The 12,409-nt window shown below is 30.7% G+C and overlaps 1 protein-coding gene and 1 long non-coding RNA gene across 4 annotated transcripts; both read left to right on the top strand.

Moving 5' to 3' along the window:
- The first annotated feature begins 2,956 nt into the window (after positions 1–2,956).
- LOC114176396 (uncharacterized) lies at positions 2,957–4,685 on the top strand. Its single transcript, XR_003602997.2, has 3 exons — positions 2,957–3,062; positions 3,179–3,252; positions 4,448–4,685. It is a non-coding gene; the product is annotated as an uncharacterized LOC114176396 (long non-coding RNA).
- Positions 4,686–6,252: 1,567 nt separating this feature from the next.
- On the top strand, positions 6,253–11,590 carry LOC114174874 (ENTH/VHS/GAT family protein). Of its 3 annotated transcripts, none has more exons than XM_028059603.2 (11): positions 6,253–6,667; positions 6,925–7,006; positions 7,434–7,540; positions 7,674–7,752; positions 7,979–8,077; positions 8,174–8,287; positions 8,935–9,083; positions 9,453–9,528; positions 9,953–10,038; positions 10,548–10,709; positions 10,952–11,590. In XM_028059603.2, exons 3-11 carry the CDS (start codon positions 7,443–7,445, stop codon positions 11,283–11,285), a joined length of 1,197 nt encoding a protein of 398 aa, XP_027915404.1. In that variant the 5' UTR covers positions 6,253–6,667; positions 6,925–7,006; positions 7,434–7,442; the 3' UTR covers positions 11,286–11,590. The 3 variants fall into 3 exon arrangements, with proteins under 3 accessions (XP_027915404.1, XP_027915405.1, XP_085527189.1); XM_028059604.2 differs by having other exon boundaries at positions 6,922–7,006; XM_085671063.1 differs by lacking the exons at positions 6,253–6,667; positions 6,925–7,006 and having other exon boundaries at positions 7,419–7,540.
- The last annotated feature ends 819 nt before the right edge of the window (positions 11,591–12,409 follow it).

The raw sequence follows: 12,409 nt of genomic DNA, 5'->3' as shown, positions 1-12,409 counted from the left end.
CATAAAAGGACAATATAGAAGTATTTATCTTTACTTTTTTTTAATGATATTTATTGTTTTGATAATTTGGTTTTATATTAGTTTATGTTTCTTATAAATAATATTTATCATTTTTTTCTTAATAAATTTACTATGCACAAGCTTATTTTATTAAAAAAAATACGTTGGGATATATAATTAAAATATAGCATTTTAAAATATTATCATTAAAATTTGAATTTTGTATCCTTACGAGCATTGAATATATGGTGGTTTACCTTTGTTAAATATTAAATAGATATTTTTTCTATATATCAATAATATAGTAATGAATTAATATATATATATATATATAATGATTATCATGAGCTTTTTATAATTAAAACCTTTAAATTCTTGTAGATATCAAATATATGGCTTAAATACCTTTTTGGTCCTCATTTTCGTAGTGTTTGTTGCGGATGATCCTCATTTTGACAGAATGTTTAAAATGGTCCTCATTTTTGTCGAATGTTTAAAATTCGTATTTTATTTGGTCATTTTCTGTGACGCCGTTTAAGTCAGTAACAGAGAACTGAGAACTGTATAGGTGACACTGTTTGTATTAGGTTGCATTGAGGTGTGTTACGTGTATTGTATAGATGGTTCCGTTACTGATTTAAACAGCGTCACAGAAAATGACCTTGCGAAAATGATAATCATTTTAAACATTCGGTAAAAATAATCGGTAAAAATAAGGACCATTTTAAACATTATGTCAAAATGAGGATCATCCGCAACAAACACTACGAAAATGAGGACAAAAAAGTATTTAAGTCTAAATATATAATGATCTTTTAACAAACAACTATTACTCATAATTATTTTGTAGGTTTTTAAACCGTTATCATTAATATTTATTACAATATTTATAACTTTAAATGTCAAAAAAAATCCCAAAATCCAATGTTTTTATTATTCTATAAATTGATTTAAAAATATTATTAAACAAAATACATTTTTTACTTACATAACTACATTTTTTTTGTTACAAATGAAAATATGCCAAATTGTTGATCCTAATATATACTTTCACAGATATTTATTTTAAATAAATAATTAACAATTAGTTTAATATTTTGTCCAATTTAATTTGATTTATAAGACAAATATTTTAAAATTGCATTTATTTTTTCAAATGAGAATAACTCTTATCAACCATATGGTAAGGATCTTTTTGAATTAGTAAGTCTCACATGAGGATGTTTTTCTTTGGTACGTAATTCAGGGAAGGTAAATTTTGAGTAATAATATACTTTAGATACCTATTTTAATCTAAATTTTAAGTGAGTGAAATAAATATAGTCACACTGGGAGTGCTTATTTGTTTTTCAGATATACTATGATATTTTGATACTTAAACAATTTTTACACTCATTATATATATATATATATATATATATATTATTAGTTAATTTTTATTATATATTTTTTCTTATAAAATAAAAATATGTTTTTCTAACAATCATATTATCTTTAAAAACGAATAACACAATCAAAGGTCAGGGAAAAGACAAGTGTATTGCGAATATATTGCAGAGGACCATACCTGACACGTGGAACAACCAAAACAAAACTCAGTAGCTAATGATAACTTCACCCTTCACTTCTTTTCGGTGACACATGTAAATTATGGACACAATATCTGTTAAATAATTTGATTGGACAAAAAAAAAGGTAATTTAAATTAAATTGACCATTCTTTTATCTAATCTATTTAGTTGTGATCTAATAAACTTAGGTTGTTCTACGTTTATGAGTTGATTTATTTTGTTTAAAATAATAATTATATTTTAAATTTTTAAAAAGTATTATTTTACTTAAATATATACATATATCATATAGTTTATATGATAATTATATAAATATAAACACATATTTAAATTAAACACGTAAATTAGTTCCATTAACGTAATTTTAATTTTATAAACACTTGATTTATTTTTTAAAATAGCATGCTCCATTCTCTCCTTCCCTTCTTGAGAGAACAAAAAGTGTCCGTAATCTTACACAATTAAATAAACACTAAACATAAAGGTAATGAAAAATGTAATGTTACAAAGAATCTTTATTTTTTGTATGCCAGTTTGGTATTAATTTAAATTGGAAATACTAAACAAGCTTTGTATCATACAAAGTCTGTATTATATAATTTGAGAACAAATTTTATTTCTAATAATAATTATATTTTTTTTAAAGTATCTATGGTTTTTGGTAAATACAAGAAAAAATGAATTAAGAGCTAAGAGTGCATGTATTAAAAGTTACTATTTGTGAAATTGATTTTAATTTAAAAGATGTTGCCAACACCTTCGTCGTGAATAAATTCATTTTTGAAAAAATAAATGAAACAAATTTAAATAGAACTAGAAATATTTTTTGTTTGTTAAATTAAACGATATATATTATAAATTATTTCAAGTTATTATTAAAAATATTAATAAATTATTTTAGGTTATTAATGATAATAATACTGAATTATATTTTTTTATTTTTAAATAATAATTTTAATTTTATTTTAATATCATTTCTTATATTTATGTTAAAACGATAATTCTATAATTCAATCTATTAAAAATATAAATTTATTAAATTTTATTAATTATATCATAAATAAACTTTCTTCTTATATCCACTTAACTCATTATTATTTATTATTATAAATAACCACAACTTTACTCACAAATTAACACAAATTCATCCTCTTAAATTCACATCCAATCCAAATTTAATCACTCAATAACATGACTTGTTAACACTTTGTTAATTCTGACTCTCTTACTTTAATAAGTACTTCTTGTACCAGTTAAGTGATATAAGCCCCATTTTTCCTTTCAGCCTTTAAGAGTTGGGCCTGACCTTTTCGTAGGCCCAAGACTAACCCACTAAGGGACCCCAATACCCCTTTCAGCTCACTCATTTTGCACTTGTCTCCTTTTCAAAAACTGTCTCCCTCCCTCAAACACTCTTGACTCCAGCTGGATCTTTGCTAGGGCACAGAGATTTTTCCATCTTTGAGTTAGCTAAAGTTATTCTACCTCCAGGTAAGTGGAGCCTTAGAACCTTCTTCACTAGTCTTCCCTTTTTCTGTTGGGAAAGTTGGTTTGGTTAGGGTTTAACCCCACACTTCGTCTTGTTCTATTTTTTTTCCACGTTTCAGCTTACCACTCTAGTTACTAGAGCTATGGTGCTCCTTAGCTTTGGGTATGTTTGCTTTTGCTGTCCTAAATCCAGGTAAGGGAAGCTAGGTTTTTAAGTTTAAAGTTATTCTTGCATGTTTATGTTCTGTTATATGTTGTGGGTGCTTGAATGGTGTTTTAAATCGTGTGCCAATGGCTGGCTTGAACTCTTTGGATGTGATCTTGTGTTATTTTTTTGCCCTGCATACGTGAACAATGGGGGAGAAATGATATTTCTGCCCAAGCGAGCTCGTCTCGCCTAGGCGAGAATAGCATAAGCTCGCCTAAGGTTTTCCCTCGAGCGCTCGCCTAGGCGGCCCATTCGCGTTTTGAGCGACACACCGTCTCGCTTAGGCGAGAAGGCCTTGCCTAAGCGAGAGCTTGTGAAATCTCCCAGGGGCTGCTGTTGCAGTCTCGCCTAAGCGAGAGCCTGCAGCTTAAGCGAGGCAACTTCCCTTGCCCGAGTGAGGGCTCCTAGCTTGAGCGAGGCTAGTGCATTGGTGCGTCCTGACACTGTTTTCTTGAATGGTTAGATGATTTGTTGCATGTTTTGTCTAGATTACTCTTCCTAAACATGATGTACGTGAATATGCTTAGTTGTTAGAATCCTATGAATGAGATTGGCATGCTTGGTATGAGATTGATCGTGAAATTGTGGGTTGGTGGTGTTTTAACATGAGAGTTGGATGAATGAAATAAAAGTAATGGAAATGGTATGAGAAACATGGTTTTGGTTGTGAGATAGCGTAATTCCATGAGTCTCGTGGGGAGATCTCATGGTGGTGTGGAGTGTATATAATTAGGATAAGGATTCAAGTAATGATCGCATCCCGAAACTCTAAAGGATCAGTGAGTCTCATGTAGAGCAAACTGATCCAAGTGATGAGAGTAGCGGGAGACCCTAGTCTTTGGCAGAATAATGACCTTAGATGCTTGAAGGCTAACCTTGTGTGTGGTAGGGTGAAACCCATTGACAATGGCTCTGCAGAGCAGTAGAGGTCACCACAAGGGCAAGCGTCCAGTGAATCCGATCTTATTATATTTATCCGAATAATTGAGAGTCATATTGTCCTGCTTGCTTGCCATAACATGATTCAGTGTGCCTAATGTGTTGTATACTTGGAATTGTTTTAAGTACCTGATTGTTATAATATGTTCAAATGATTTTACACTAGCTTACCCTTTCATTTTCGTGTTCGTGCTTGTCTTTCTTTTTTTTTTTTGCGATGATCACCTTTTGGTGGGAGCAGATGAGAGAAACGTTCAAGGTGGGTCTGGTGGTAGCAGCGGTGCAGCTTAGAGTATCCTATTTTTTGTGGCTCTTAGGAGTAGTTTCACGGTTATGGGCCTTTTTGTAACAGTTGTCCTAGTGGGAACCCCTTTTGCAAACTGTTATACTGTCAGCTTTTAGACTCTATTTTGTTCATGGCATGGTAGTATGTCTAAGCTTCCTTCCCAGTACTCTTAAGGATGACTGTATCAGTTAATTTTCTTATCCTGTTCATCTGATTGCTCCTTTAGTATTATAATTTTGTGATGTTTTATTAAGTATATCTATTATATTTAAATGGGATGTGTGACAATTAAAAGTAAAATAAAAACTACAAAAGAACTAAAAAATAATATAAAATGGTATAACAAATTCATCTAACCATTCAATGATTAAGAACCATCTTAATATATTTTAAACACTTATATTAATTACATACGAATAATTTCAAATTAGAAATAACTATTCAAAACCCTCAATTCAAAATCAAAACCATATAATTTAGTTCACTATAACTCCATCCAATTTTAATTAAGAGACAAAGTCAATACAATCTAAAAAATAAAAAATAAAATCAATTCAATATACATATAAATAACTATAATTAATTAGCTTTGCTCTTCGTATCGTGAGATAACTTGCCTTCTAAACAAAATAACTCGGATTTTGAAAGTTTTAATCCATCCTAACCAACTTCTTCCTTTGATCATGTCATCATTATATTCTTCCTTTGTAGTTGATTAAATCAATTAAGATTTATCTTCCAAAAATTCTAAAAATAAAATTACACTAAAAAAAATACAACTTACCCAAATTTTGATAGAGTATTTTGATTAATTGACTATTTACCTCTATATATATATATATATATATATATATATATATATATATATATATATATTATTTGTAAAAGAAATATCAATCAATTGAAAATTAAATTCTCTAATTAATTTTAGTAAAATCATATCTATGATATAATAAAAGCAAATACTACACTAGTTTATATTGAAAAATAAGATAAAAATATTTTATACTTTTAATTTCTAAATATTATTTTTTCCATTTTGATTATCAACTATGATTATGATTACTGATATAAAAAACTTCATACTTGTAAGTATTCATAGATAAATTACACAACGGATAAAAAATAATATTGTAAATAAATATCTTTCAAAAATAACGAGTATGTGTATTTTTGTACATACGTATATATCCACTATATTTTAATTTAAATTAAAAAATTTTAAATATTAATATATTAATTTTGAATGAATTATTTTTCATTAATTAATTTTAAAATATATTATTTTTTATAAACTATTATTTAAATAAATTATTTTGACTTTGTATAAATGATATGTATGATGTTTTATTTGAATTTATAATTAAAATATATAATTTAATATTAAAAAAATAAAAATACTTACCTAATACTCACTGACTTTTATTAGATATTAAAAAAAAACACAAATATCCGCATAACCATAACGAATTTACAAACAAATATACAACATATACGAACATATACGAGACTATTTATCCTACGAATTTTACTCGTATCCTAACCATTCCGTTCCCCAATCTGGATAATATTCCGACTAGATATCAACAGAAAAAGGGGCAAAATTAAAGATTTCAAGATTTTTTATCTGATTAAAAACATTTCTCTAATAAATAACTAAAAACTTGAATCACACGTGTCATCAGGTAAAAAGGATGAAACACATGCGAGTGAACAGAAGAGAGGGTGAGGTTATCAAATTGCAGCTTCTCCTTGGAAAAGAAGATACAGCTTTGGAGAGAGGAACGACAAGACAGGGACAGGTCTCGTGGCGGTGTTGTAGTTTGTTCAATTACCTTAACAAACAACAAGCACAAACCAACCCGAAACCTTATTTTTCAGTATCTTTTCTCGTACTGTATTCATTTCTTCGCACAGCACAATTTCATTCATGTCTTTGAGAACCTGGTTATTTGTCACAACTCTAACTTTAGTACTCACTTACCCAATTAACTATTTCATCATCATATGTTAAAAAGCTCTCAACTTCAAAGCTAACAAAAAAAAAAAGCTCTCTGGGTAAGAATAAAGCAGCAGCTAAACTGATCTTCCGGGTTGCAATTGGAATGCTGAACTTCTCTCATGTTCATCAGTGAATCATTGGTATCTTCCTCGTGATCTTTGTCTTTATACCAGGTAAAAATATTTTTTTTATTACTACTGCTGTTGTAATCTTTTCTCCAGGAATCATTAATGCTTTAAGTTTTGTTTTAAGGTTTCACTTTTTACTTTCACTGTCGTCTTTGATGTGCCTTAATCAAGATCTGATCATTTGGGTTGCGGACACGAAGATTATAATTCGTTCTCATTTTCCTCAGTTCCATTTCTTTGAACTGATATTGTAATTGGGTTAAGTGCTGAACTATCTCGCCTTAAATTTTTTGCTGTAGCAGGTCGCTCATGTCATACAGGTGGTTCAGAATTTGGTTGCTAGGCATTTAGTTTAACACTGTTCTTCTGATTCTGCCACAACATGTGAGTTTCATCTCTTGCTGAGGTCACTTTAATTATCCTATGTTGGATGATGTTTTATATAGAACAAATTCTGAGTCTTGTGATGGCAACTTTTTTTGTGTGTTGTTGATCAATTAACTTGGACTTCCCTTGTGAAATTATATATACAGTGGCTAACAGTCTTATGCAATATGGAATCCATGTTTTAGTTTATAGTACTATATTATGTGGTGCTATTATGCTTATTCTCTGTTTGGTATTCAATTTGGATTAATTATTATTTAAGGTTATATTTTGTCTCTTTGCTGATAGATCTCGTTTGTTTCTAGTTAGCGAAAGTGGATCTAATTTAGTTTCAATTGATATTTACTCTGATCAATGTTTGCTTTCTAGTCTGAAGTATCTTATCAATTTTATATTTTATTGAATTATGACATTTTTTATGCAGAAAAAAAAAATGGCAGCTTTGGTCATTGCTGCAACAAGCGAGAAACTAGCTGAAACTGATTGGATAAAAAATATTGAAATCTGTGAATTAGTCGCTCATGATAAAAAGTACCCCACAAAACTTTATTTTCGTTATGCGACGTTCAAGTTTTGTGGTATCATAAATGTGCCCAGAGTAAACCTGGGCTACAAGTAATGTGGATGTTATTGACCATCCTTTTTTTTTCCTCTGAATATTCAGGCAGGCTAGAGATGTCGTCAAAGCTATAAAAAAGAGGTTGGGTTACAAGAACCCTAATATTCAACTTTATGCAGTCTTGGTGAGTATAGCAACTCATGAATTTGTCTGTTTATAGTATTTTATGTGAATTTTCTAGATAGTGTTCACTACACCCACAACTTATATGAAGATAATTTGGCATGACATTTTTCAGCATACCTTAAATGAAGATTGGCTATGCGATTTTCTCTTTTTAATATTTCTATTACTTAGTTTCTTATACGACTGTGTAGTACTAACTTGTGTATCATCTGTTGATTTTCTAGTTGCTAGAAATGTTGATGAACAATATTGGAGATCATGTTCACCAGCAGGTGATTGATACAGGAATCATCCCTATTCTTGTAAAAATTGTGAAGAAAAAAGTGAGTTTTCTCCACAGACTATTGTTCTTTATCAAAGTTATTTTTTCTTACTCCCTGTTTCTCTCTCTCTGTTTTTCTCTTCTTCTTTGCATACAGTCAGATTTGCCTGTAAGGGAGCGGATATTTCTGCTACTAGATGCCACACAAACATCCCTTGGTGGTGCTTCTGGAAAGTTCCCACAGTATTATAATGCATATTATGATTTGGTGGTAGGTACAGATACGTGAAGTACAACCCTGAGATTTCCTTATGATTCTGATATATATATTACTTGATTAGTAAGTGGCAGCTAGACTATTGTCTTAGCAAGTATGAAAAGAAGTGAAGTAATTTAGGCATTATGGGTTTTATAATGTGAGGTTTTAGTTTTTACTAGAAAGAGTAATGAAGTAAGAAGCTGATATTGCACACCCTATTCTTGAATTCATGTTTGAAGAAGGTAGTTAGTGCTGACTTGCATATGCTGAATTTGGGTATGGTCACCAGTTCATATGGTAGTCTTTGATTTTGGTTTATGAAATGCAATTATAAATTTGTAAAGGTTATATTAGAAGTTTGTATGAAGTGGGAAGAATGATCTCAAATTTTTTAGGTTAGTAGATGATGGTATTTTTCCTTTATTGGTGGCCCATAAATATGCTGTGAATTCCCTTTCAAAGACTTTGAGAATCTGCAATTTTTTCTATTAAATTTCTCTTTCTGATATTTTTTCTACCGGAATTATAGACAGTCATGACTCTCGTATCGCCTTTCTCTGTGTGTGTGTGTGTGTGATAGAAATGATCATCTGGAAACAATTTTTGTGGGTACTAGTTTATCATTTGGCAAAGCTAAACTTTGTGTTGCCCTTCTCCAGAGTGCTGGGGTGCAGTTTCCTCAAAGGGATCAAGTTACCCCATCAAATCGTCCTCATTCTCAACTTAATGAGATTAACAATGTACCGAACACAGATCAGGCCCCGACCAGACATCATCAAGCAGAGTCCCAAACGGTTGCTGAATCTAGGTGACTTATCTTCATCTTTGGTATACTTATGGACAGATTCTTTAGAAATCCTTTTCTTACTAGATATGCCTGGATGTACTGATCATTTTTATCAAATGAAACAATGAAATGAACTACATTTGAAAATGTATTTTCCTTAGATTCTTTCTGCTAGTGTCCCCCCACCCTTTTTTTTTTTTTATAAATTCAGAAGCATGGATTATTCTTTATCTGGAGACCTCTCCACTGAGCTGGTGGAGAAGAAGAAATATTAATCTAAAAATAGTTTGTTGCTGTCATTTTTTGATCCAGCTCAGCACATATCCTATTCTGCAATTATTTTTCTGATCCAGATAAGCACATCTTTTATTCTGCAATTGTGTTTGGCAGCATTATTCAGAAGGCTTGTAATGCGTTAGAAGTTTTAAAAGAAGTCCTTGATGCCATTAATGCCCAACATCCTAAGGTGAGCCAAGGACCTGTCATCCTAAAACCACATTTTACCTTCTAGAATATGACTTATTCCTTATTTTGATTCATACTTGACTTGTCTTCGCATCCACAATTCTACCATGCTTGTTCAACTTTCAGTCAAAGTTCTCTCAAATTTGTTGTGCTTGGTTGACTGAGATTGACAACAAGCACAGAGATTGAATAGCTCAAGATAGTGATCGATGATGATAAACAGAGCTAGTATAGAAACATTAAGAACTTTTGTATAAAAACTTCAAAAGTTAGTGAGGCATATGCTTTCAAAAGGAACTGGACAAATCACTATGATGTTTTTTAAATATATATTTTATTATGAATCAAATACCCTGAGATATATGAATGAACCATGAAACAATCACATTCCATCTTTAGCTGAAACTGTATTTTTTCTTTTCTAGGCAGCAAAAGATGAATTCACTCTTGATCTTGTTGAGCAGTGTTCATTTCAGAAGCAAAGGGTAATGCATCTTGTAATGACATCTCGGTAAGGCTGCTTAAAATTATCTTTCTGTTAAAAACAGACACAATTTGTTTTCTTATTTCTACACTTGCAATGAGAGGATTGATTGTAATGCCTTTGCTTCTGGTCCGTGGTATCTTAGAAATTTTGCTGATACTTATCAATTTCAATGATTCATATGCTGTAGATTTTTGTATTGAACCAAGAGAACATGTTATTTATTTTTCAAGTGATATATATATATATATACATATATATATATATATATATATATATATATATATATATAATATATAATGGAAACATTGATGTATTTAGGGGAAATTGCAAATGAATCCATAAGCAGCTACTCATGAATCATTATTTTAATATATCAATTGCTCGAATGGTTATTTGATCTGAAACTGGAAATATTTTTATGAACGCCTTTGCTCATGAATTAAATTTGAGTAATACTAATGTATTTTCACATGAATGCCTTTGCTCAATGTTTAATTTTTACCACGAACTGCTTTTTCTCTGGTTGTATGTAGTGATGAGAGGATAGTTTCTCGAGCAATTGAATTAAACGAGCAACTCCAGAAGGTTCTTACAAGACATGATGCACTTCTTTCGGGCAGAGCCATGACAATAGCTAATCACTTGGAGTGTGAAGAAGCAGAAGAGGAAGAAGAACCAGAACAGTTATTCCGGAGGTACCTTGCACATTCTTCATCATGCTAAACATATTCCCTTCTTTATCAAGAATGAAACAGTATCATGAATACTCCTTTCATTTTCTTTTTATTTATTTTACCCAATGAATTCGATTCATTCCAGTTCTTTAGGTTCTTTTCCTGTTAAGTGATTATTAAAAAAAAAAAAGAAACTTCAAACCGAGCTTATGAGTATAGTGTGAATGTGGGCTAATAAACTTGTGTATGAACAATGGTGGTAGATTACGCAAAGGAAAGGCTTGTGCAAGGCCTGAAGATGAAAAAAGGGAACCTGAGTTTCCTCACTTTGGTTTGCTTGAAGAGAGACTCAATCGTCCGTTAATAAGACCACTATCTTTAGAGCCATCTCGAGAAGCTAATAATTGTCCTGCACCTGCTGTGATTCCTCCTCACATGGCAATTCCACCACCACCTTCAAAACACATGGAGAGGGAGAGATATTTTCAGGAAAATAAAAAGGATGGTGCTACTTTGGCTGGCCACTTGAGAGGCCTTTCCTTGCATAGTCACAATGGCAGCAGTTCTCACAGTGGAAGCTTTGATTTTAGTGATTGATCTTTTAACACAAACACATCTTCTTTAACCTTCTACGGTATTGGAATTGAAGTTAGTGATTTCTGTTGTAGTCCTTTTTCGTGTGTTGGAGTGAGAGATGGGGGGTTATAGCTTATAAGCCTGCTTCAATTTATAGGAATGCATGTATAATTAAGGAGTTTCTGAGATCATGTGCCATGAGACCCGAAGTTTTGTAAGTTCCAAGTTCTAGTGTGATGATGTTTTTTCTTTTCTAATCTCTAGGAAACTATAACATATTTTCTTCTCCCAACTTACAAGCTCTTAATATATTTTTCTTACACCAACTGTTACTTGATTGTAATTGGCTTTTATTTTTCTATTACTGATGGAGATGTATGAAAGATGAGATGAAGTTTATGACGTTTAACCAAAAAGTGTTGAATCTCTTTGAATTGTCTGATGGTGTAAAAGTCATTGGATGTGGATGGGTCTTTAAAACGAATAAAGACTCGCAAGGCAACACTGAGATACAAGACAACACTTGTAGTTAGAGGGTTCACTCAAATAGAAATAATCAATTATAAGGAGACATTTGGTTACATTTCTATACAATCTAGAGGAGCTATATATGATAGAAGTGCAAAATAAATCTTAACTACTATTTCTCCTACAGAAGTTGAGATTGTTTCTTGTTTTGAGAATAACTTGCATATTATATGGTAAAAGTTGTATATGAGATTAGTGTTTTAGACTCTTTCTAACTCATTGAACTGATAACTCTGTCAATTTGTATGGTTAAGAAAAACAAAAGTGAACATCGAAGCAATCACATTAATATTAAATATTTAATCATAACGAATATGTCAAAGAACAAAAAATAGTCATTGAATACATTATTACTAAAATTATGATAGACAATCCTATAATTAAAGGTATGCCATCAAAATTTTTAAAGATCATGTAGTAGGAATAAGACTTGATCCAATAATGAGATATTTCACTCTACACATATTTATTGTTTGAGTAAAACTCAATTCAATTTGATATTTCTCATTTATTTTTTACACATATTTGTTTATTTATTTTTACAAAAATATCTCATACTTTTACCTTGGAATAAATATAGGAATTGAGAAACATGATATATTGAAATTCATGAAAGG

Source organism: Vigna unguiculata, chromosome 3, assembly GCF_037176805.1.
Source record: "Vigna unguiculata cultivar grain cowpea cultivar isolate G323 ecotype 2 chromosome 3, ASM3717680v1, whole genome shotgun sequence".
NCBI classification, from domain to species: Eukaryota; Viridiplantae; Streptophyta; class Magnoliopsida; order Fabales; family Fabaceae; genus Vigna; species Vigna unguiculata.
Note: the sequence above shows the minus strand (reverse complement) of the source record. Positions and strands in the feature narration are given on the sequence as shown.